The sequence below is a fragment of the Bufo bufo genome, chromosome 3, assembly GCF_905171765.1.
Source record: "Bufo bufo chromosome 3, aBufBuf1.1, whole genome shotgun sequence".
NCBI lineage: Eukaryota > Metazoa > Chordata > Amphibia > Anura > Bufonidae > Bufo > Bufo bufo.
In genome coordinates, this window is record NC_053391.1 from 100397656 (window position 1) to 100424747 (window position 27092).

Consider the following 27092-nt stretch of genomic DNA (forward strand, 5'->3'; position numbering starts at 1 on the left):
ACCCTTGCAGTGCAGAAACAAAGGAGGGATAAACCCTAGCAATGCTGCAGAAGGAATAGCACAGGGCAGCAGTGGGCATAGACCGCCAGTGTAAAAATGGCGATGTGCTCCGACATGCCAGTAGTATGTATTGCAGCAATCATTTTTTCCATTATTAATTCAGTCTTCAGAATTGAGTCTATAATTTTTTCTAGAAATACAAACCCTGTCCTATTTGAGAATTTGCCCATCATAGGGGGTCCCAATCTGCTATACTCCTCTTTGTGTAAGAGTCACTCGTTCTCTGGGCATTTAGGAAGCCCAACCTGCAATCATCACCTGATCTCATCTGCTGTAAATAGGTTTTCTTCACCTTTTAATTAGCTTGTTTTATTAAAGGGGTTATCCAGGACTTTGAAATGATGACCCATCCTTAGGTTAGGCCATCAATATTAGATCAGTGGGAGTCTGTTTCTCGGCATCCCCGTCATCCCTGTCATTCTTTACCATGTACAGCTTTACCATGTACTTAGTAGAGATTGTGCCTGATCTTAAAATCCACTACAATACGAATACCAGGCACTGTCACTACTTAAAAGTACACAGTTGTGCCTTGTAAAAAAGGAAGGGGCACAGAGTTTGGATATGTCCTCAAGATAACTCCTTTAAATGTAAATGTCCGGTGTATGCCAGTGTATCCTATATGTCCGGTGTATGTCTATGTATCCTATATGTCCGGTGTATGTCTATGTATCCTATATGTCCGGTGTATGTCTATGTATCCTATATGTCCGGTGTATGTCTGTGTATCCTATATTTCCGGTGTATGTCTGTGTATCCTATATATCCTGTGTATGTCTGTGTATTGTAAGAAGGTACAAGGAATCATTGTGGATGATAGGTATGTGTCACCGAGGTTCCTGGCCTCGGTGGAGTAAAAGCCGGTTTTTGTGTCAGCAGCAGTTGCTGTATAGCTGATCCGGGACGGCTCTTACTGGGAGTAGTCAAAGTGCTGGGTGGGTGACTACTCCCCATGTTCCAGGCCGGGTTTTGCCGGGTATAAAAACCAGCCAGCACTGCCAGGTGAGGGGGATTACCTCAGTCTGAAAGTGGAGCTCAGGAGGTGTGTGTGCTGGGATCTGAGGCTTGTGCCATGCTGGAGGGCTGAGACCCGTCTGTAAAGGAAACGGGCCTGCCAACAAGGTGATTTTTGTTATGTGGACTTTCCATTGTGTGTGAACTAATGACTGCAAAGTGACATTTTGTTTTTTCTTTATGTGTGAATAAACACGGAAGTTTGATTCAAGAACTGGTAATTTGCCTTTGTACTGCGTCCGCACACTCTGTCTACCAGAGCGAATCCCCACAGAAGCCTATATGTCTGTGTATCCTATATATCCGATGTATGTCTGTGTATCCTATATGTCCGGTGTATGTCAGTGTATCCTATATGTCCTGTGTATCCTATATGTCCGGTGTATGTCTGTATCATATATGTCCAGTGTATGTCTTTGTATCCTATATGTACTTTGTATCCTATAAGTCCTATGTATGTCTGCGTATCCTATATGTCAGGTGTATGTCTGCGTATCCTATATGTCCTATGTATGTCTGCGTATCCTATATGTCCGGTGTATGTCTGTTTATCCCATATGTCCTGTGTATTCTATATGTACAGTCGTGGCCAAAAGTTTTGAGAATGACAAAAATATTAGTTTTCACAAAGTTTGCTGCTAAACTGCTTTTAGATCTTTGTTTCAGTTGTTTCTGTGATGTAGTGAAATATAATTACACGCACTTCATACGTTTCAAAGGCTTTTATCGACAATTACATGACATTTATGCAAAGAGTCAGTATTTGCAGTGTTGGCCCTTCTTTTTCAGTACCTCTGCAATTCGACTGGGCATGCTCTCAATCAACTTCTGGGCCAATTCCTGACTGATAGCAACCCTTTTTTTCATAATCACTTCTTGGAGTTTGTCAGAATTAGTGGGTTTTTGTTTGTCCACCCGCCTCTTGAGGATTGACCACAAGTTCTCAATGGGATTAAGATCTGGGGCGTTTCCAGGCCATGGACCCAAAATGTCAACGTTTTGGTCCCCGAGCCACTTAGTTATCACTTTTGCCTTATGGCACGGTGCTCCATCGTGCTGGAAAATGCATTGTTCTTCACCAAACTGTTGTTGGATTGTCGGAAGAAGTTGCTGTTGGAGGGTGTTTTGGTACCATTCTTTATTCATGGCTGTGTTTTTGGGCAAAATTGTAAGTGAGCCCACTCCCTTGGATGAGAAGCAACCCCACACATGAATGGTCTCAGGATGCTTTACTGTTGGCATGACACAGGACTGATGGTAGCGCTCACCTTTTCTTCTCCGGACAAGCCTTTTTCCAGATGCCCCAAACAATCGGAAAGAGGCTTCATCGGAGAATATGACTTTGCCCCAGTCCTCAGCAGTCCATTCACCATACTTTCTGCAGAAGATCAATCTGTCCCTGATGTTTTTTTTGGAGAGAAGTGGCTTCTTTGCTGGCTTTCTTGACACCAGGCCATCTTCCAAAAGTCTTCGCCTCACTGTGCGTGCAGATGCGCTCACACCTGCCTGCTGCCATTCCTGAGCAAGCTCTGCACTGGTGGCACTCCGATCCCGCAGCTGAATCCTCTTTAGGAGATGATCCTGGCGCTTGCTGGACTTTCTTGGACGCCCTGAAGCCTTCTTAACAAGAATTAAACCCCTTTCCTTGAAGTTCTTGATGATCCTATAAATTGTTGATTGAGGTGCAATCTTAGTAGCCACAATATCCTTGCCTGTGAAGCCATTTTTATGCAACGCAATGATGGCTGCACGCTTTTCTTTGCAGGTCACCATGGTTAACAATGCAAGAACAATGATTTCAAGCATCATCCTCCTTTTAACATGTCAAGTCTGCCATTTTAACCCAATCAGCCTGACATAATGATCTCCAGCTTTGTGCTCGTCAACAATCTCACCTGAGTTAACAAGACGATTACTGAAATGATCTCAGCAGGTCCTTTAATGACAGCAAAGAAATGCAGTGGAAAGTTTTTTGGGGGATTAAGTTAATTTTCATGGCAAAGAAGGACTATGCAATTCATCTGATCACTCTTCATAACACTCTGGAGTATATGCAAATTGCTATTATAAAAACTTAAGCAGCAACTTTTCCAATTTCCAATATTTATGTAATTCTCAAAACTTTTGGCCATGACTGTACTATGTATGTCTGCGTATCCTATATGTCCTGTGTATCCTATATATCCTATGTATGCCTGTGTGTCCTATATATCCTGTGTATCCGATATGTCCGATATATGTCTGCGTATCATATATATCCAGTGTATGTATGTGTATCATATATGTCTGCTGTATGTCTGTGTATCCTATATAACCTGTGTATGTCTGCGTATCCTATATATCCTGTGTATCCTATATGTCCTGTGTATGTCTGTGTATCCTATATGTCCGATGTATCCTATATGTCCTATGTATGTCTGCGTATCCTATATGTTCTATGTATGCCTGTGTATCCTATATGTCCTATGTATGCCCGTGTATCCTATATGTCCACTGTATGCCTGTGTATCCTATATGCTCTGTGTATGGTCAGATTTGATTTTGTATTCAAAGAAACCCAATTTATCTAAGCTTGCCTCTCAACCTATTTGGGTATTGTGGGAATTCGCTCTGGTAGACAGGACAAGCAGACGCAATATAGAGGCAAAGACCAGTTTGTAACTCAAAAACTTCAGTGTTTTATTCACACTTATGGCAACAAAACAGTATGATAGTCCATGTGCAGTTTTGGTGTTCGTTCACACCTAGACAGTTCATACAGCATAAAGAGTCACCTGTTATCCTAGGTGTTAGTTCACACCCGATCGGCATTGCTCAGGACATAGCAGGCCTCCAGCCTAGCACAGATCCCAATCCGGTGATTGCCATAGCTCCTCTGTCAGAGAGAGAGAGGTAATTACCACCAGCTGACACTGGCTGTTTTTCTTATATAGGCCAGTCAAGACCAGGCCTGGAACGTGGGGAGTAGTCACCCACCCAGCACTTTGACTACTCCCAGTAAGAGCCCTCCCGGATCAGCTATTACAGCTATACTAAATAGCAAGGTGTCAAACAGCAACTGCTGCTGACACATGAAAACTGACTGAACCTCGGTGACACATACCTTCCGTCAATGACGGTCCCTTGCGCCTTCCTACACAGTATGTTCAAACTTTATAGATACGCTGCAGATTTTATGTCCAAATTTGCAGGCAGAAAATCTGCAGTTTGTTACAGTAGCAGCAAATTGGTTGAGATTTTATGGAATCTCATCCACGTGCTGCAGGTTGAAATCCACTTGGAAGTTTGCATGTGGTGCAGATTTAAATTCAGAGCAGGTCAATACTATCCGCAGATTTTTAGCACAGATTTCAGCCTTTGTCATGTCTGGGGTGAAATCCGCAACTAAGTCTGCGTTTGATCTATTTAGATTTTGACATGGATTCTGTGGTGGATCCGCGATGCTATGTGTGGGCATAGGCTTTTGATTTGACACCTGTTGACATTGGTGGTCTCAAGCTGATTCCTGTTTGTAGGAAAAAGGAAATAAAGTGACTTGACATCATGGCATCTGTTCTGTAGGATTTCAGGTACCACAATGCACCATGTACATACAGCTGGCATTTCACACAGGCAGCACACAGGATTTCATTATGTCATCACTCAGAAGAACCAATTGGGTGTAATTTTTTCATAACATTTTCCTTCTGATTGTTTCCTGTTAATCTGCCCCTGACATCAGATCTCAGATCCTCCTTCCTTTGCTATACTGACCTCCCAATTTAAAAATATTTTCTCAGTCCTTCGCTTACTTGGCCATTCAAGAGGATAACTCCTTGTGTCCCACAAGATCAGCTCCTCAAATCCTTTAAGTAGCTTTTAGTATTTCAGCCGTCTGATTACCTGGAAGTTATTTGATCGCCTCTAAACATAAAAGTGATGATTGAAAATGTACTTGGTGCTTTGTATAATTTGGCAGAATGCAACCAGATCTTTTTGTTCTAGACATCCAAAGGTAGTAAGTTAGGTTTTCTTAGAAATTGACTCCAGTGTGTGTCAGAGGGAAATCTGACTACGAACCAAACTAGGGACAGAGACAGATGTTTGTACGTTTTGCATAGAGTGCTGGGAAATATGTAAAGATAACAAATAATTGCAATAAAAGTGTGATTTGATACATGTTTTTCTCCTTACCACAGGACGTCTTGGCCTTGGGAACCAGGAATCTCACAATTCTCCTCAGAAGGTAGCAATCCCACAGGAGTATGAACCACAGAAAGTCATGTGTGGCATTGACAGTTCCATGGTTCTAACAGTGGGCAACCAGATCCTGGCCTGTGGCAGTAACAGGTTAGTTGGCCATAGATCCGTAACAGATGTGGTTTCTGTCATCTGACCCTTCCTATCATTGCCATGAGTATCTGGCTGTTCATGTTATTGCTATAACAAGGTATGGACCGGACTGCAAAGGATCACCAGATTGCATTTTGCAGAATAGTCTTCAATAGAAACCTTGTGGACTGGGTATAATATCATAGATCAGGCAGATGGACGAAGCAGAAGGTTCAAGTGGATAGCGTTCCTTCACATATGGTGTTCAGTGATGGGTATCAGGCAGGAGACATCAAGGTCAGGAATAACCATGTCAGAAATTATACATGAACCAACAAATTGTTCAGGAAACAAGTTTCACCCGGTATATATTGGATAAGGCACATGAAACAATCAGGATTACATATATGTTGGCCCTTCAGATGTACAGTAGATGTATGTGCGTGCCAAGTAATCAGTCCTCACCACCAGCCATGGTTAGAGGAGACATTCTGCCAGACAGAGGTTGGCACATAGAGAGGGACAGGGAGCCAATAAGTTGGACACTGCAACCCATGGGTTGTAATGAAATGTTGATATAAAATGCTTGCTTTTCGGCAGATTTAACAAGCTGGGCTTAGATCATATCTCGTCTGTTAATGAGCCCCCTCCAGAGGATCAAGTGGAAGAGGCCTTCACCTTCACTCCTGTACAGTCGGCACCTCTGAACCAAGAAGCCATCCTGTATGCTGATGTGAGCACCTCCCACTCTGCTGTAGTGACTGGTGAGTGTGTAGGAAAAGTGAGAGTGAACCATGTTTGCAATGGGATTTAGTGTTTGTATTCACTCAAATGACCAACACTCGCCTTTTGTGAATGGCAAGGAAAGTTTCTTCAGTGTGACTTTCTAAAGCTAACATTAGTGTTGACTTACTATTGTACATGCAAGCACACAGACATATGAGATGAATGGGGGCTTTGTGAACATCCCGCTGCTTTACTGCTTTTTTTTCTGTCTTTCAGCCTTGGGTCAGTGTTATACCTTTGGTAGCAATCAACACGGACAACTAGGCACTAGCACCTACAGACATAGCAGAGTGCCCTGTCTTGTGAGTGCACCCCAGGGATTGAAGGTCACAATGGTGGCATGTGGTGATGCCTTCACTGTAGCAGTTTGTACAGGTGAGCCCATCAGTTCATGCAGTATGCTCTGGTCATTAAGTTTACAGCAGTCATATTCCAGTATCAATTGCCTTGTTTTTTTAGGGAACCACACATGTGAAGAGTCAACACTTGCTTTAAAAGTAATTTCTTAACGTCTCCTATCTTAATTGTGTTTTCCGTCAGTTAATATTTATTACATATCAGTTTAATATGCCATAAATGTCTAATAAGTTTTGCTGACCAGCCACCCACCTGCCTTTCCTACAAACAAGTTGTGAGAGATACAGAAAAACCATACATGGTTGTTTCTGTAGGCCCCGACAGTTCAGTGGAGAATAGCTAGTCATGGACATTGGTCAGACCTTAATCAGTCAGACATTTATGGCAGGTAATGTGCCATAAATGTTTATTGTCAGAAAATCTAATGAAACAATGTCCATGCCTAACCTCCACTCATTTTTCCAGTTACTTTTATTGGTGGGCCAGGATCGCTGTCTGTGATGTCCATTTCCACAGCTCTTATACATTGTCATGCTCCACCCTCAAGCAGAGTACACAATATGGTAGCACAAGAGATAGCACAACCACAGTATAAGAGTGAGGAGATCATCTCCATGTTACATTGCACCTTCTAAAGGGTTCTCTATGTGCCATGACTTATAGCAGTTGTGAGGTCTCTCATTTTCAGTACAATATTTACTTGATAATACCATTGCCAGTTGAGATGGGTTCCAGGTTTGACCTCACAGTTGGACTTGTCCACTTTAGAATAGTAGTTTCCATACACCCTTATATAGAACTCTGAGTTAAAAAAGTTGAGGGTCCTCTGTTCAGAATCCTCATCTCTTGGCCAGAGTGAAGAGCGGTTACAAAGAGCATTTCTCTCTCTCTGGAGGACCTGTCCTGTCCTGCACTACACAGAGAGCCCATGAATTGAATGGACACTGTGTAATGCTTCATTTCCACTCTGGTGGCGCTGTAGGGAAATTGAACACTTAAGGTTCCTTTACACGGGACAATTTTGCAGACAATTGTCGAGAAAGAAGCGTTCTTTTATGGAAATCGTCTTATCGTCAGTGAAGGAGATGGCTGTATTTACATGCAGCACTCTCCTCCACAGTATGAGAAGAAGCTGTCGCTAATACCATTGCTCGTCCCCATACAGACTTGTTGTTTTCCAGCAGCATGATCTGCTGCCCGGCAAACGACAATTTAGGTGTCTGCACAATGATCCAATTACCCGATGAACAAGAGTTTTGCTCGTCCATCAGGTAATCGCCAACACCTTTACACCTCTAGATAATTGCTAACGAGCATTCCTATGAACGCTAGTTAGCGCTTATCTGGCGGATTCTCGGTCCGTGTAAAGCGCCCTTTACTTGCCAGGTTTCCCCACGAATTACATCTGATCTCTTAATGTTTAGACTGACAGGACTACACAAACAACATGTTTAAGTCTGCAGCCACACAGCATTGTATGAACAGATTTTGATGGGAAAACAGCAAGGGTCTTGTGATGGGAACTAACAGGTCAACCGAAAATCAATGTCCTGACACTCCACCAACATCAAGCTACTGATATTAGAGCTGTATCTAAATCTTCTAGATCTGTGATGGCTGTCCTCCAGCACTCCAGCTGTGGTAAAACTACGACTCCCAAGATGTACACTTGCTTAACTGTTCTCAGAACTCCACAGAAATTAATGGAGCATGCTGGGAGTCGTAGTTTCACCACAGCTGGAGTGCCGGAGGTTAGCCACCACTGTTCTAGATTCTATTAATCAGGATAGTAAATTTAATAAAAGCTGGAATACAGAGATTGTAAATCACATGACGTGAAATCCTGTGGAAATGTTATTATGTAGTCAGATCTTTTCCATTCTGTTACTCACCTGAGTAAATAAACATAATTATTCCACTTCAAACACAGGCATTTAGAATTGACATTTCATGTGGTGTGTAGCGAATGACGTGCACCACTGAGTAATACGAGTCTGTTGGTACACAATGTGGGACGTTCTGCACACCAGAATAACATATCTCCCTACCTGCTTGTTGACTATCCTTCCATCAGGAAATCATGGTAGAGTGTGCAATATACTATCACTTTGTGGCCGGGGTTTGCCGCTGTTTAGAAGTGTCAAAGCGGACTTGGTCCTTAGTTCTGAGGATCTGCAGGGGTTCTGGTCATATGCCATAACTTTCTAAGATGGAAATACCCCTTTACTAGATGGTGGTCTTATTCTTAGGACCCTCATCTGTTGTCCAGAGTGAAGAATGGCTACAAAGAACATCTCTCACTCCTGAAGGACCTGGCATATTCCAGTGGTGTTCAACGCAGTGTGGCAGGTTCCTCCATGACTCTATGGATGAATCTGAAGAAATTCCTGAAGAGGTTGCTGCTATAATGAGATCTAAGCAATCTGGAAGAAGTAGTATGAACCTAATATTAGAAGCTGCGCACATGTATTATAACACTGAGCTGAACCCACAGGGCCAATATCATTATCATATTATTATTTTATAGGAATAGTCTCAGATCTGCCAGGTTCATTAACCATTACCTTAGTTATTTTAATTGCTTAATATATAGTCTGCTTTTTTAACTTCTCATCTCCTCCCTTCACTGGCTAGTCAACGGATTTGTACTTGCTGGAGATTACATATGCACATTGATCATAAACGGTTGTCCTTAAATCCTATTAGGGTGTAAGGATTTTAAAGAGAGACTCCCTGAGAGCAGAGTGCCGCCCAGGAATCGTTAGATTTGGTTGACATTCATCTAATATACTGTATATGGCCAGCATAATGTGCAGACTATCACTTCCTGGCCTAAACAAGAGCAGGAATCATTCTGGTCATGTATAAGAAGATCTGCGTGGTGTGATTGATATACTGAGCATGTGTGACCATCGGCACTGGACTCCTTAAGTGGTCGTTATGAGACAAAAGCATAAGAACACCAGGGGGCACCATTACAAGTATGGAACAGCAATATCTAGACATACAAATGATTCCAATTGAACAATTGTATGTCTTGCATGATCTAACAGAGTAAATTAATACAAATATATATATATATGGGTAGAGTCAACCTTGTACTAAATTTAATCTTTTTGTCACTGCAATCAGAGAATGCAACCGTAAAGCACTTAGGGCTGAGGACTGTAATATGCAGAGATTGCCAGTTCCATGAGGACTATGCAGATGTACCAATAAAACATAGATGTGTCTCTTATTTAAAGTATGACTTGCAATTCCTGACTTTAAGGAAAATGTGTAAACAGAAAATGACCTATTAAATCAAATATATTTTTAAGAAAATGTGGTGTTTTGTAACATTTTCCATGTTTGTATCTAGAGTAAAATAAAAAAACTCTGAATTCTTGCAAGTTTCGCTATGGCCTTTGATCGTTAGAGTAGGGTGGCACTTACTGTTCTGTAGGGATGAGTTTTCAGCAAGCATCTCATTATCATCACAGACAGGATTAAAATAAAAGCTCTCACAGATAACACTGCACCAGATCGACTTCCGGTTCCGGCGCGCGCATGGCCAGCCGCTAGTGAGAAGCGCTCCGCTCGGCCGGCCCGAATTCAGCGAAATCGCCGCATACCGGGGCTGAGACTAGCCCCCAATACCCCCGGGAACATCGAGGGTCTTCACATGGAAAAGTTTGTGGTCCGGGGCGGCTCGCAGAGGGAAGTTCCAACACTACCCCCGACGGGAGACGAACTGAAAGCCAGGGGCAAGATGGCGCCTGTGTCCGAGAAGCATCACAGGCTCACCCGCTCGACTTCCCAGTCCACACAGAGAAGTACCGAAGCGTCCGGTTCGGAGGACGAAGAGGGAGATTGTGGCCTCCTGCCGAAAGGTGATATAACCTCCTCGTGTAAATCTATGGCCATAGAAGTAGCCAAGCTCCTGGCCCCGGACATTAAAGCCTCGCTAGAGGCCACGGTTGTGACGGCTTTGAAACAGCTGCAGTCTGAGGTGGCACAACATACCTCTCAGATCACAGAGGTACAGTACAGAGTGGTGCAGGTCGAAGAGGATCTGGAGAAAGCACAAAGTAATATCGCTGACCTCCTGCGTAGTAACCAGTTCTTAAAGGAAAAGATAGATGATTTAGAGAACCGCTCCAGGAGGAGCAATTTGCGGATCATTGGGTTACCTGAGTCGATCCCTCCGAATCACTTGGCGGACATTTGTGAGGAGGAAATACCGCAGGCTTTGGGGCTGAGGGGCGCGTGTGTGGTGGAGAGAGCGCATCGCCTGGGTCCACCTTTACCGGCGGGGTCGCGCTCTAACAACGCTAGACCGAGGGCGACGATTGTGAAGTACTTGAATTATGCGGCCAAGGAGGCCATATTGGCGAAGTTCAGACGTAAAGAGCAACCCCTAATGATCAGGGGTAACAAGATCCTCCTTTTCAGCGACTACTCCGCTGAGGTGGCGAGGCGAAGAAAGGAGTTCACTCCGCTCTGCTCAGCGCTGGCTCAGCACAAGATCAAATTCGCTCTACTATACCCTGCCACCCTGAGGATTTTCCGTCCGGATGGGTCGATTGATACTTACCACTCGCCAAGGGAGGCAAGGGAAGCGTTGGAGATGGACCCTCTATATTCGGACATGTTCATGTCCTTGTCCCAAAGATCCACGACATCATCCAGGGGAAGAGGAGCAAGACAGAGCCCGGGCAGATCTATGGCACGTGCAGCGGGAGCTGATCTGCGGGAAGCTGAAAATGAGTGACTGTGAGCGCCTCTAAGCAGAGACTTTACCTGAGGAAGGATCCCTGGCGGGACACGTGAGAGATCAATGGACCTGCTGTTATTTTGAATTTTGGTAGTAGTTGTCTGTTAAACTCGAGACATAGGGCTGGAGGGTGGGACATGGTGGGAGAAAGATTGGGATGCGGTTGGATTTTAGTGGCGACAACAGCTACGCGGTAGAATGCGTGAAAAAAGCAAAGTCTAGAAAATGTATGTTATTGTTGTGGGGCGGGTTGGGGGGGGTTGGGAGGGGGGGAGGGGGGGGGAGGGAGTTATTACTGATTTGAGACACAGTGTAATGCTGATGCCGGTGCCTATTATATGTATTACGAGATCGTTTGCTCTACGGGGGTCCTCCTGCAGTGTCCTTTTCAGTGAGTCACCGACATGAAAGTTGCAACATGGAATGTTAAGGGCCTTCGCTCCCCCACCAAACGTATGGCAGTGCTCCGTTATCTTAAAAAACTGGGCGTTGACATTGCGTTTCTGCAGGAGACCCACTTGGAGGAAGCAGATTTTGACAGGATGCGAAGATTATGGGTGGGCCGAGTAGTGGGGTCACCCTCAGTAGGAAGGAAGGCGGGTACTTTAGTGCTTTTTCATAAACGTTTGCGTTTTGATGTACTGTCCGCGACGGCTGACACACTGGGGAGATGGTTTCGTTTGGAGTTAAACTCGCCAGTGGGTCAGTTAGTGGTCCACAATGTTTACGCCCCTAATGGCTCCCAGGCAGCGTTTTACGAGACCCTAGAAAGGGACATTATCTCAGAACACTCACAGCTGCTACTGGTAGCGGGCGACTTTAACAGGGTACATAGTGAGCAGGAGGACAGAAAGCGGGGGACACTTGCAAACGCAAATAAACGGCAGAGAAGTCAGACGCTGCTTCCGTTAATGCAAAATACGGGGCTGCATGACACATGGCGGTACTACCATCCGGAAGACCGCGAGTATACCCATTTCTCTCATGCCCAGGGGTCATGGTCCAGGATTGACTACCTATTAGCGTCAACAGTCTTGTTGTCTAAAGTGAAAAAGGTGGAAATTGCCGATCTGTTAATCTCGGACCATGCCCCAGTGGTTATGGAGCTCAGGGACGCAGTCCCTAGGGGACAGGATTTTATCTGGCGGATGCCGCAGCATCTGTTAAGAGATAAGGAGTTCACTGACAAAGTAAAAGGATGGTGGTGGGAATATGCACAAGATAATGCGGAGCATGCGGCCAATCAGCGCTTATTCTGGGACGCGGCTAAGGCGGTACTGAGGGGTCGGATTATGTCACATACAGTAGGGAAGAAGCGCGAGGCGAGAGAGCGGTATGACCAAGCCACGATGGAGGTGCGGGAAGCCTATACCAGATTCTTGCAGAATCCCACAAACCCCAACAAACTGGCCTGGGTGACGGCTAAACACAACTTTGATTATTGCCAGGAAACGAGGGAAAAATGGACGGGGGACTATCAAAAGGCGAAATTTTTTCGTTTCGGTAATAAGGCGGGTCGTTTGTTAGCCAATTTAACACGCCCCTTCACCACACAATCTATGCTGCATCCTCTGAAAGATAGAACAGGAAGGTTATGCACCCAGCCGAAAGAGATGGTAGATATCCTGGGAGAATTTTATCAGGCCCTCTATTCTAGGGACCCGTTTGACTCTGCGGAAGCTAGGAGTATTCTGGATAAAATTGACTTGCCACGATTAACGGAGGAACGGTTAGAGGCCTTAAATGGGGAAATTACGGAAGAGGAAGTTGGGGCGACCATAAAATCCCTCTCGAACTGTAAGGCGCCGGGTCCAGACGGGTATCCTGCGGAATTTTATAAGTCAATGAACCAAGAATTGGTCCCGATCCTGACCAAATTGTTTAATAGCGTTATGCTGGGGGGGAGTCTACCTGATTCGGGCAAGATGGCATATATTAAGGTCCTCCCGAAACCGGGTAGGGACCTGAACCTGCCGAGTGCGTATAGGCCTATTTCTTTGATAAATCAGGATGTCAAGATCCTGTCCAAACTCTTAGCCACCAGGTTGGCACAGTGTGTACCTGAACTGATTGGCCCTCATCAAGTGGGGTTCATGAAGGGGAGGTCGGCAGTTACGAATATTCGCAAAGTATTAGCCAGTCTACATGCGAGTGGGGAGGTGAAAACAGCACAATGTCCGGCGTTGCTTGCGATTGATGCCGAAAAGGCTTTTGACAATGTCAACTGGCAATGGCTGGACATGGTGCTGGACAAGTTCAACGTCACGGGTCATTTTAGGAATTACCTAGGGGCGCTGTATGAGGATCCTCAGGCGAGAGTAAACATACCCGGCTTCCTATCCAGGTCTATAGTATTGAGCAAGGGAACCCGTCAAGGTTGCCCCCTGTCTCCGTTGCTCTTTAATTTGGCGATGGAACCTTTGGCGAGGTGGCTGACTCACTCAGATTTATTTGACGGAATCAGAATAGGGGGCAAGGTGCTGAAAGTTAGCTGTTTTGCGGACGACATCCTGCTGTATATGGGGGCTCCAGAGGCCCAGTTGGGGAAGGTGTTGGAGGCATTAAGCGCTTATGGGAAAGTAACGGGTTATAGGGTCAATGTGGACAAAAGTCAACTATTGTTTTTGGGGCGAACACCGCAATTGGGGGCCTGCACGATGAGTGGGGTGGAGATTCGGAAAGATTATATAACCTATCTGGGCATCAAGATCGGTCGCACCCCGAGCTCGCTGTATACCCTGAATTATCCCCCTCTTTTCTTGAAAATAGAATCCGAGTTAGAAAGGTGGCGGGATCTGCCCTTGTCTCTCTGTGGTAGAGCCCACTTAATCAAGATGATGAGCTTCCCGAAATTACTTTACCCACTTCAAATGATACCTCTGTGTCATGGTCCTTTTTTCTTGCTGTTCTCCTTCGTTTGACATGTGCTGGCGGCCATCTTGGTTTCTGGGTTTCTTGTAGCCTCCCACCCTGCGGCTCCTCCTTCCCACTGGGAGGAGCTGGATGCCCAGCTCATATATATAGGAGGTCTGTGGCTTCAGTTCCTTGCTTGGTCCTCCTGTGTTCACATGCTTCTAGACTGCTGCTGCTTCTGGTTCCTGATCCTGGTTTCGTCCGACTACCCTGCTGGTTCCTGATCCTGGTTTCGTCCGACTACCCTGCTGGTTCCTGATCCTGGCTTCGTCTGACTACCCTGCTGGTTCCTGATCCTGGCTTCGTCTGACTACCCTTCTGGTTCCTGACCTCTGGCTTCGCAAAGACTCTGCTTCGGTTTCGCCATCCGTTTGGACTTTTGCTTTACAGCTTTATTTTCAATAAAGCCTTCTTATTTTCACTTATCCCTTGTTGTACGTCTGGTTCATGGTTCCGTGACATTAGGACCAAGCCATGAATTCTGACGGTACAGGGCCATCCTCGCTACCCACGCTGGTTGCCAGACTTGATCAGCAGGATCACCTGTTGGGTCGGTTCGCTGTGGTGTTGCAAACCCTGCTTGAACGCACGGCTCATTTCGCTCCTGTTGCCGATGGGTCGGTTGTCGCTCCTGGGCCCGCTCCTACTGCCGCTCCGGTTGTTGCACCTGCGGTGTTTCGGGGTATGACCGGTTCTGCCCCTCTTCCACAGCGCTTTGGGGGAGAGCCAACTCAGTGCCGAGGTTTCCTTAACCAGGTGGGCATTTATTTCGAGTTGCTGCCACATGCCTTTCCCACTGAGAGATCAAAGGTGGGCTTCTTGATCTCGCTGCTCTCGGACAAGGCCTTGGCCTGGGCCAGCCCTTTATGGGAGAACAACAATCCGGTGGTTGCCGAGTTTTCCGGTTTTGTTGCTTCTCTTCGGAAGGTATTCGATGTGCCGGCTCGTGCTGCCTCTGCTGCGAAGCTCCTTATGTCCATCAGACAGGGTTCACGATCCGTAGCTGAATACGCCATTGAGTTTCGTACCCTGGCAGAAGAGGTGGGCTGGAATAATGAGGCTCTGGTCGCTGCTTTCTCTCATGGTCTCTCGGATGCCTTGAAGGATGAGGTTGCAGCTAAGGACCTACCAGTGGAGCTCGAGTCTCTTATTTCTTTCCTGATTTTGATTGACACCAGACTCAGGGAGAGACCTTCCTTTAAGGAGAGCCTGCGGAGGTTTTCTAACAGATTGGCGCCTACGTTTGCTGTCCCACCCGTGCCTCCCTCTCCTCCCACGCCTCCTGGGGATGACTTGTCTGGGGGTGAACCCATGCAGCTGGGGTTTGCTCGCCTGTCCGAGGGGGAGAGGGTACTCCGGAGACGCGAGGGCCGATGCATGTACTGTGGTCTCGGTGGGCATTTTCGGTTGGCATGTCCGAACCGTCCGGGAAACGCTCGCACCTGAGATCCTGTCGGGGGCAGATCTTGGGTGGAGTCTCCTCGTCCCCGGTTTCCCGTGTTGACAAACCACTGATCACTGTTGTCCTCTCCTGGGTCGGGGGCTCGGTGACGACCCAGGCGTTGGTGGACTCTGGTGCTGGTGGTTTGTTCATTGATAATGTGTTCGCTGCCGCCAATTCCATTCCTCTGCAGGCTCGAGGTTCCCCACTGGCTCTTGAGGCGATAGACGGCAGACCCCTTCTGCCGCCACACGTGACTCATGAGACCCTTCCAGTGGGGATAGCCATTGGTGCCGTTCACAGAGAGTCGGTCTGCCTCCAGGTTATTTCGTCTCCACACTACTCGGTGGTCTTGGGGTACCCCTGGCTCCGGAAGCATAATCCGACTTTCGATTGGAGATCGGCCGAGATCCTCTCGTGGTCACCGCAGTGTGGGGCTAGTTGCATCCATGGGTCTGTCAAGTTGCTGTGTACTTCCTCGGACTCTCTGTTGCCTCCTGAATACGAGGAGTACCGGGATGTATTCGATAAGGTGCGCGCAGTTGCCCTACCTCCGCACCGCCCATACGATTGTGCCATAGAGTTACAATCTGGTGCCGTTCCTCCTCGTGGCAAAGTCTATCCACTGTCGGTAGCGGAGAATGAGGCCATGGAGGAGTACGTGAGGGAGGCGCTTTCACGCGGACACATTCGCAAATCCTCGTCCCCGGCAGGGGCTGGATTTTTCTTTGTGAAAAAGAAGGGCGGTGAGTTGAGGCCTTGCATCGATTACAGGGGTCTCAATCGCATCACGATCAAGAACGCTTACCCGATACCCTTGATTTCCGAGCTGTTCGATCACCTTAAAGGGGCCACGGTCTTTACCAAACTCGACCTGAGGGCGGCATATAACCTGGTAAGGATCAAGGCGGGCGATGAGTGGAAGACCGCGTTTAACACCAGGACCGGTCATTATGAATCCTTGGTTATGCCCTTTGGGTTGTGCAATGCGCCCGCAGTCTTTCAGGAATTCATCAACGATGTTTTCCGTGACCTGTTGCAGCAGTGTGTGGTGGTCTATTTGGATGACATCTTGGTATATTCTGAATCCATGGAGGCCCACATTCTGGATGTCAGACGAGTGTTGCAACGGTTACGAGAGAACAAGCTGTTCGGTAAGCTTGAGAAATGCGAATTTCACCGATCCCAGGTAACCTTCTTAGGTTACATCATTTCCGCTGAGGGGTTCTCCATGGATCCTGAGAAGGTTTCGGCTGTCTTACAGTGGCCCCAGCCCAGTGGTCTTCGTTCCCTGCAGCGCTTTCTGGGCTTCGCCAATTATTATCGGAAGTTCATCAGGGACTTTTCCATGCTAGCCAAGCCTCTCACGGATCTGACCAGGAAGGGCAGTAATTCCCAGGTCTGGCCGCTCGAGGCCATCCGAGCTTTTGAGGCTCTAAAGTCCGCCTTTGTGTCGGCTCCGATTCTGTCGCATCCCAACCCTGGGTTGCCCTTTGTCCTCGAGGTGGACGCGTCTGAGACGGGAGTAGGCGCCCTTCTGTCTCAGCGTAGAACACCAGAGGGTCCTCTGCTTCCTTGTGGGTTTTACTCCCGGAAACTGTCTTCCGCGGAGTGCAACTATCAGATTGGCGACAGGGAGTTATTGGCCATCGTGCAGGCCCTTAAAGAATGGAGGCACTTGCTCGAGGGTTCGGTGGTTCCGGTCCTCATCCTGACGGACCACAAGAATCTGACCTACCTTTCTGAGGCCAAGAGATTGACACCACGTCAGGCCAGATGGGCTCTGTTCTTGTCACGTTTTAATTACGTGGTCTCCTACCTACCCGGTTCCAAGAACATCAGGGCGGATGCCTTATCACGGCAGTACTCCGAGCTGTCCAGGGAGGAGTCGATTCCGACTTCGGTCATACCTCCGAATCAGATCTTGGCCGCCATTCGCACCAGCCTGACCTCTCCCCTGGGTGAGCAGATTTTGGCGGCTCAATCTGGTGCTCCCTCTGGGAGACCCAACGGCAGATGTTTTGTGCCTGAGGAGTTGCGCACTCGGTTGTTGCGAACCTACCATAACTCCAAGACCGCGGGGCATCCTGGAAAGAATCAGCTGTCCTGGGCTGTTTCACGTCTGTTCTGGTGGCCTTCCCTACGTTCCGACATCGCCGCATATGTAGCGGCATGCTCCGTTTGTGCCCAGAGTAAGTCCCCTCGGCACCTTCCGTTGGGCCTTCTGCAACCCATAGCCACCGGGGAGCGCCCATGGTCACACCTGGGGATGGATTTCATTGTGGACCTCCCTGCATCCCGAGGCCATACGGTCATTCTCATGATTGTGGATCGGTTTTCCAAAATGTGCCACTGTGTTCCTCTCAAGAAGTTACCCTCTGCACAAGAGTTGGCCACGATTTTTGCCAGGGAGGTCTTCCGGTTGCACGGTTTGCCCAAGGAGATTGTGTCGGATCGGGGGAGTCAGTTTGTGTCCAGGTTCTGGCGCGCCTTTTGCTCCCAGTTGGGGATTCATCTCTCCTTCTCCTCGGCCTACCACCCTCAGTCCAATGGCGCCGCAGAACGATCCAATCAGGCCTTGGAGCAATTCCTTCGTTGCTATGTCTCCGATCACCAAGACAATTGGGTTGACCTCCTGCCTTGGGCTGAGTTTGCCAGGAACACGGCGGTGAACTCTTCCTCTGGGACGTCTCCCTTCATGGCCAATTATGGGTTCCAACCTGCCGTGTTACCGGAGGTATTCTCTCCCCAGGATATTCCGGCTGTGGAGGATCACCTTTCCGTCCTACGTGCTTCTTGGGTACTGATCCAGAAGTCCCTTGAGGTCTCTGCGCAGCGCCAGAGACTCCAGGCTGATCGCAGACGAGCGCCTGCTCCTTCCTACCAGGTCGGAGACCGTGTATGGTTGTCCACCCGCAACCTCAACCTCCGAGTGCCCACTCCCAAGCTGGCGCCTCGCTTTGTTGGTCCCTTCCGAGTGCTTCGCAGGGTAAACCCGGTAGCCTATGCCCTTGCGCTTCCTCCTGGCATGCGGATCTCCAACGTGTTTCATGTCTCCCTGTTGAAGCCACTGGTGTGTAATCGTTTCACTTCCTCGGTTCCTCGGCCTCGTCCGGTCCAAGTGGGTAATCGTGAGGAGTATGAGGTGAGCAATATCCTGGACTCACGCCTGGTCCGCGGTCGGGTGCAGTTTTTGGTCCATTGGCGTGGTTATGGTCCAGAGGAGCGTTCCTGGGTTCCCTCCGCAGATGTCCATGCTCCTGCCTTGCTCCGAGCCTTCCACGCACGCTTCCCTCAGAAACCGTTCTTTACTCCGCGGAGGAGGGGCCCTTGAGGGGGAGGTACTGTCATGGTCTTACCTTCTTGCTGTTCTCCTTCGTTTGACATGTGCTGGCGGCCATCTTGGTTTCTGGGTTTCTTGTAGCCTCCCACCCTGCGGCTCCTCCTTCCCACTGGGAGGAGCTGGATGCCCAGCTCATATATATAGGAGGTCTGTGGCTTCAGTTCCTTGCTTGGTCCTCCTGTGTTCACATGCTTCTAGACTGCTGCTGCTTCTGGTTCCTGATCCTGGTTTCGTCCGACTACCCTGCTGGTTCCTGATCCTGGTTTCGTCCGACTACCCTGCTGGTTCCTGATCCTGGCTTCGTCTGACTACCCTGCTGGTTCCTGATCCTGGCTTCGTCTGACTACCCTTCTGGTTCCTGACCTCTGGCTTCGCAAAGACTCTGCTTCGGTTTCGCCATCCGTTTGGACTTTTGCTTTACAGCTTTATTTTCAATAAAGCCTTCTTATTTTCACTTATCCCTTGTTGTACGTCTGGTTCATGGTTCCGTGACACTCTGCTACTGAAACATGTGGATGTGGTGAGGATGCGGCGGGCGTTTAACCGCTTCCTGTGGAAGACCAAACGACCGCGTATCGCTTATGCCAAGCTGACTATGTTACGGGATGAAGGGGGGTTACAACTTCCTGATATCCGCCACTATAATCTGGCGGCGCTGTTTAGGCACGCGCGAGATTGGGTATGGGATACTGCTTTCTACTCGGCGACTTGGCTCGAGAAAGAACTTGCTGGCAGGGAAAATTTAGAAGCCCTACTGCATTCCAGGCTCAGGGACATCCCGGCGCCGATTAAGCAAGCCGTCTTGTTAAGGGATACCATAGTGGCGTGGAAGGCCATTAGAAAGATTTACGGGCTTCCATGCTACATTTCTCCTAGAATGCCGCTGTGGTCACTCCCGGCCTTCCCCCAGGGCAGGGAGAATGCTCTGTTTCAAGTATGGAGGAACAAAAACATCGTGAAACTTAGTGATTTATTGTTGGAAAACACGGTCCAATGGTTGTCGTGGGACCAGCTCAAAAGAAAGTATGACATGCCAGACGCACAGTATCTTCCTTACCAGCAGATCAGGAGTTATTGTAAAACTCAGGCGAGTTCTTTGGGAGAAGTGGAGAACCTGGCCTGGTTTGCGGCTCTGTTGGGCAATAGTGGTTCCCACATGTCCCTGTCGGAACTGCACAGTAGGCTTCACAACATTCAAACGATAGGGCTTGTGAAAGGGGCGTACAAGCTTTGGGAGAGGGAATTGCTGGATCAGAATATTGCGAAAAAAATGAGAGTGGGGCTTGAGTTGGTAAGGCGGGCCACATATAATGAACAGTGGAGAGAATCGCAGCTAAGACTCATGCATAGGGCAACATATGCCTTCAACCTGTCGTATCGTGACGCCCCTGCTCATTATCTGCGGAACTGCCCCAAGTGCAATCTCCAGAGTGCCGGATTGTTACATGCCATGTGGGAGTGCCCGAAAGTGAGACCCTTGTGGCAGAAATCAATAGACACAATAAAGGAGTTCTGGGGGGAAACGGTGGGATTGTCACCTCAACAGTGTATTTTCCATTATATACCCTTGAATCAGAACGAGGAAATGGGTGCAGTAGTCACCAAAGGAGGGGTACATCTTATGTTGATGTCTGTGAAGAAAACTCTTTTGAGACATTGGTTGGAAGGAGTAGTGCCGTCTTGGGAGGAGGTATTGGGCACGATGAAGGCTGTCCTTTATCTGGAAAGACTTGAGGTGGAGCAAGATAAGGAACGTATGATTGAAAAGTTTGTTAAAAAATGGAGGTGCTTCATTGAGAAGCTGTTGTCACGGGGGGAAATTGAGGAGCTTATGTGCCCGTTCAAGCTGACCAAATGGTACCTGGAAGCGCAACTTGCTAATAAGCTGGGATTACTGGAGGCTTAAACCGGAAAGTGTGTGATAGGATAGGCTTTTTCATGTACGGCATTCAAATCAGTGTTTTTGGGGTTAGGGGGGATGGGGGGGGTTCAGGGATGGTGGGGGGGATGGGGGGGGTTCAGGGATGGTGGGGGGGGGTGGCGGGTTGGGGAGGGGAGGGGAGAAAAGTTAAAATGAGTGGAATGGAAAAATGTTGTGAGACGATCAAGGTTTTTTGCTTGTGCAATGTATCTTACTTCTTTTGACATTAACGTCTGTATGGTATGTATTGTCTGCACTTTTCCACTTTAATAAACAGAAGTTTAAAAAAAACAAAACACTGCACCAGATCATTCACAATAGATCATGTCGCAGCTCGCCTCCTCCGTCTCTCTACACAGTGACCTCAACACATCACAGACCATGACCACTACACTGGTACGTAGAAGTGAATCTCCAGCCTGTAGGTTCCTGTGATCCTTTTGGCTGTTGTAAACCTAAAGATGGCTGCCTTCATAATCATGTTCAAGAAATAGAATAAAAAAAAATAAAAAATACAATCTGAAAAGCACAGATATGAATTAGTAGACAAAAATATAAGGGATACACCCCTTTGAAGGGGTTCTCCGGGCTTTTAATATTGATGACCGATCCTCAGGTGGCGAGTGTCAGACTCCCGCCGATCTGATATTGATGACCTGTCCTGTGGATAGATTATCAATATATAAGAGCCATAAGAACCCCTTTAATCTATGATATTTCTATGACGCCCTATCAGTAGAAAACTAGCAGGCACAATTAACCCTAAGGAGCTAAGTCCTTGAAAGGTGGATATTTCCTTTCTGAAGGAAAGTGCTTTAGTCTGTGCTTCTGGAGAGCATGTCAAGTGATCCATGAGTATGTCTATGTAGCACAGTAGCTTTATAGATGGCTGTTAGATACAATAGTGCTCAGTAGTTCAGGATCGATAAGGCACTCATTTTAAAGGGGTATTCCCATCTGGACATGTATACCATAAACACATATGCCAAGAACGGGGCCCCGGCATTTACTGTCGGGAATGGAGAGGTGAACATATATTCGCTGCTCTCTCCATTCACCTCTATGGGAAATAGCCAGCCTCCTCTCCATGCAACAGCGCCTCGTGAGGTGTGACCTGAAATTACCAAACATTTATGGCATATCCTGTCAGAAATTTCCAGATGGGAATAGCCCTTTGAGGATACCTGTCCTGCTGTTGCAGGCCTTTTAGGGATATCCTCAGCTTTTATGTGATTTCATAAGTATCCAAACCATTAGAGCACCCAAAACGTTTGTTCATTGTGTTGCTCTGTGTCATCTACGGACCACCGATGTGAATACCGATAATATCCTCCTAGCGTCTACGACAGAATACTGAATACTTATGCAATAAGTAGTTTTCAGCTGTGAGACTGATGTGGACCATCCTTGGAAGAAAATAAAAAACATGTATTATGGTGTCCTGTACACTCCTAGCCATGGGGACAGAGGTTGCAGGGTCGGTGTACATTGCCTGGCTGGACCGTAATCCCTTAATAACTAAAACAGATGTTTCCTTTACAGATGGCCAAGTCTTGACCTGGGGAAAAGGAGCCAGAGGACGATTAGGACGCAGAGATGAGGGAATTGGGGTCCCCAAAATGGTACAACTTGAAGAGAGCCACCCTTATACTGTGACATCGGTGGCCTGTTGCCATGGCAACACTCTTTTAGCCGTGAAGCGTAAGTATGCCACAAGTGCTTAAGCTCATATCAGTATGCACGAGCTGGGTCCTGCAGGGACATCTCCGCTATGCCAAGCTTCCCGTCAATGACGAACATTGCAATAAGCCCTGGAAACTATTATACATGGCTTCCTCCTGAAATCCTGTAATCATAATCCAGTGCCATTCTCTCTGTAACAAGCCGACAGTGAGTAGAACTGCTGGCAGAAGCCCAAGAGAGGATGTCAAAAACTATGTGAAGAATGGGGGGCTTTTACACTGACATTTCAGATATTTGAGCTCTCAGCCCTGGTGGAAGCGTACACCTTTGGCTATTTTAAAGTCTGTGAGAGACCTGGACCCGGCTCTCCACACAAGGACCTCTCTTGCTGTGATTTATATGTCCTGAGTGTTGAAAGGTACATATAATATATGTTTAGAGTGTTGAAAGGTGCATTGATTCTCACAGCCATGCCAATTTAACACACATGTCCAAGACTTAAGTTGAGTTCTCATTGCTGCCCCGTCCAGACCTTCTGTTTTTCATAAAAATGTATTGACAGGTCTATAAAGTTAATTCATTAAACACCAAAAATGTATATTTGGGGCAAAATAGTTAAATGGGCAAATCCGAGTAGAGGACAATAAAATCAATCTTTATTAATACATAATAAAACAAGAAATCACTGTATTAAAATGGTTGGTGGTACAAGCATAAACCAGGCTAACAATGCCCAAGCAGGAGGTACAGACTAATGGTGAGTTGCAGGCAAATGGTTGGACAATTAATAAACCAAAGTATATAGTACACTACATGATACAATGTTGAGACCCAAATAAAGTGCAAGTGCATACGCTTAAATAACATATAAATACTAGGCAGCCCAAACAAAAGATATACAACTAAATAGCCATACCAAAAAGCCGTCTCCTCCTGCGTCCCGACGCTCGTTTCGCTAATGCTTCATCAGGGGGTAAATGCTATGTCTTTGTGTCCCTACCAAAGCGTATGCACTTGCACTTTATTTGGGTCTCAACATTGTATCATGTAGTGTACTATATACTTTGGTTTATTAATTGTCCAACCATTTGCCTGCAACTCACCATTAGTCTGTACCTCCTGCTTGGGCATTGTTAGCCTGGTTTATGCTTGTACCACCAACCATTTTAATACAATGATTTCTTGTTTTATTATGTATTAATAAAAATTTATTTTATTGTCCTCTACTCAGATTTGCCTATTTTTTGGTGTGATAAGGTTAATTCATTGCAGAAAGCTAGATGTTGGCCTTCAGTATAGCCTTCAGTATAGGCCTTCAGTATAGCTCAGTTCAAGACAGAAACAGTAATCTGTTTCCACCAATCCAAAAACAGAAATCTTCTCCTCCGTTCCTTTCCTAATCAGGGTTTCGCATTTGAGATTTGACACCCTGCCTTAGCTGCTTCCAAGGCATCGTATTGAGCCAGCCACAATCCTACTCCATACCGATGAGGGGCAAGCACCCCGAAACAGCTGTCTATAGATGGGTATCTGGCCTGGCTATATTCCCTTGTCAAGTCCCAAAGCTTGTTGAATAATGATTCATAGGTGGCCACTTCCAATAGGTGGCGCTGGTGAGATGGTTCTGTTTCTTGGGAGACACCTCTTTGCATATTTGTTTCCCATAAAGCATTGCCAATAAGTCTCCATACAGGACTGGTCTCTTTAAGGAGATCCAGCAGTCCTGTCTAAGCCATGGTTTCTCATGAAATCCCTGCCATCTCTGTGACTGTGTCCTAAAACTGCAATATGGCTCCTTACTTGTGGTATGCACGTCGACGGTAGGAGTATTTTCCAACTGTAATCTGGTAATCTGGCACGTCCAGGGTGTCAAATTAGACAACCTACAAGCTAGATGATCCTCAAAGTATTTTTTAGGTCAATGTGCTGCTATTCTCATCCCTTGCAGACCCAGCATCCTACTATCTCTATTTTTCCACTGATTTGTCTCCATCCTGCAGCAGATTTACCTTCAACCTGCCAGATTATCAATATATTTTCTGCTAATCTGGCACAGCAGTATTTTTGCTGTATAGTGCATGCTGCTTTAGCAAGCTTTCTGGACCAAGACTCTGCACTTAGTCTTGGATTTCCTGATGTATACCTCTGAGAGAAGGGTCCGAGCAAAAAGGTATAAAGTGGCAGAAGTCACCCCTAGGGTCCCATTGTAAAAACTCTTGTTTAGCATTTCTCCCCTCCAGCATATAGAGGGTGGTCCTAAGTGGGGAATCGCCTTCTATGACATCCATATGCCCGAATAAGAGATTGTTTTGATAAGCCAACCCCATTGATGAGATGTCTCATGACAAATGTCAGAAATTACATTTCTACACCCCCCTGCGGGGATATATATACAGTATGTACACACATATCAGTCGTGTCCTCCTTTTGCTCTGCTTTGAAGCTGAGACTTCAAATAATCAGTTTTTAAAAAAGAATCAGCACTGTTTTTTTATTCCCAGAGACACAGAGTCGATACAAGGGATCATGAACCTTTCAGTCTACTTGTTAAAGATATCAGTATCCATTACTGAAGTCACAGTGGGAAAAACCTCCTCCAAGTGTACTAACCAAGTAACCGCTTGTTTCTATTCCACTTCTAGCTGGCATTGAAGATGTTTCTGTGTGAGAGAAGAACGTCAAAAGAGCCACGAGTCCGGGTGGACCACCGCCATAAGCATCCTGCCTGTGGTGCTTTATATTCTCTTCCTGACGATATATTCAGGGTGTACACAGTGAGCAGCTTGTTACTACAGGATTCAGCCAAACCCTATGGCAGGGACAATAAGCTAGAGTAAGGTACAGACATTTCTGTAGATCTCCATAACATAACCGGCGCTTATGAGCTTGATTTCTCTTTTACCAATTTTTACAACACAAACATGGGAAGGCAGTACATACAGTACAGACCAAAAGTTTGGACACACCTTCTCATTCAAAGAGTTTTCTTTCTTTTCATGACTATGAAGGCATCAAAACTATGAATTAACACATGTGGAATTATATACATAACAAACAAGTGTGAAACAACTGAAAATATGTCATATTCTAGGTTCTTCAAAGTAGCCACCTTTTGCTTTGATGACTGCTTTGCACACTCTTGGCATTCTCTTGATGAGCTTCAAGAGGTAGTCACCTGAAATGGTCTTCCAACAGTCTTGAAGGAGTTCCCAGAGATGCTTAGCACTTGTTGGCCCTTTTGCCTTCACTCTGCGGTCCAGCTCACCCCAAACCATCTCGATTGGGTTCAGGTCCGGTGACTGTGGAGGCCAGGTCATCTGGCGCAGCACCCCATCACTCTCCTTCATGGTCAAATAGCCCTTACTTTGAAAGTTTTCCCAATTTTTCGGCTGACTGACTGACCTTCATTTCTTAAAGAGGACCTTTCATCAGAATCAAGTATGTAAACTGAATATACATACATGGAGAGCGGCGCCCAGGGATCCCCCTGCACTTACTATTATCCCCGGGCGCCGCTCCGTTCTCCGGTTATAGGCTCCGGTAAAGTCATAGTTAGGCTCCACCCATTTGAGCCTGCCGCGGTCTCCTTCTCCTATGCTGTAGCGCTGGCCAATCGCAGCGCTCAGCTCTTAGCCATGCTATGAGCTGAGCGCTGCGATTGGCCAGCGCTACAACATAGGAGAAAGACGCCGGCAGGCTCAAATGGGTGGAGCCTAACTATGACTTTACCGGAGCCTATAACCGGAGAACGGAGCGGCGCCCGGGGATAATAGTAAGTGCAGGGGGATCCCTGGGCGCCGCTCTCCATGTATATTCAGTTTACATACTTGATTCTGATGAAAGGTCCTCTTTAAAGTAATGATGGCCACTCGTTTTTCTTTACTTAGCTGCTTTTTTCTTGCCATAATACAAATTCTAACAGTCTATTCAGTAGGACTATCAGCTGTGTATCCACCTGACTTCTCCTCAATGCAACTGATGGTCCCAACCCCATTTATAAGGCAAGAAATCCCACTTATTAAACCTGACAGGGCACACCTGTGAAGTGAAAACCATTTCAGGGGACTACCTCTTGAAGCTCATCAAGAGAATGCCAAGAGTGTGCAAAGCAGTAATCAAAGCAAAAGGTGGCTACTTTGAAGAACCTAGAATATGACATATTTTCAGTTGTTTCACACTTGTTTGTTATGTCTATAATTCCACATGTGTTAATTCATAGTTTTGATGCCTTCAGTGTGAATCTACAATTTTCATAGTCATGAAAATAAAGAAAACTCTTTGAATGAGAAGGTGTGTCCAAACTTTTGGTCTGTACTGTATATATATAGTGTGCTGCATCCTCATTTTTTCAAAGCATATATATATATATATATATATATATATATATATATATATACTTTTGTGGCATATATCTGGCGCAGACTCTGTCACACATCATGGTGCGGCAGAAGCTGTAACTTATTCCCTGCTCACGCCAGGTCTAAAAAAGTGGGCGTGGTGTGGCAAG

General features: G+C 46.6%; 1 protein-coding gene across 1 annotated transcript in view; it reads left to right on the forward strand.

Annotated features, from left to right (window-relative positions):
• Window positions 1-25518, forward strand: part of NEK8 (NIMA related kinase 8) — a 126783-nt gene extending 101265 nt beyond the window's left edge. Inside the window, exons 11-15 of the mRNA XM_040423403.1 lie at window positions 5253-5403; window positions 5986-6149; window positions 6388-6546; window positions 22445-22603; window positions 25228-25518. Of these exons, the coding sequence (XP_040279337.1) occupies window positions 5253-5403; window positions 5986-6149; window positions 6388-6546; window positions 22445-22603; window positions 25228-25253 (659 nt within the window). The 3' untranslated portion in view covers window positions 25254-25518. The remainder of the gene's footprint in view (window positions 1-5252; window positions 5404-5985; window positions 6150-6387; window positions 6547-22444; window positions 22604-25227) is intronic.
• The last annotated feature ends 1574 nt before the right edge of the window (window positions 25519-27092 follow it).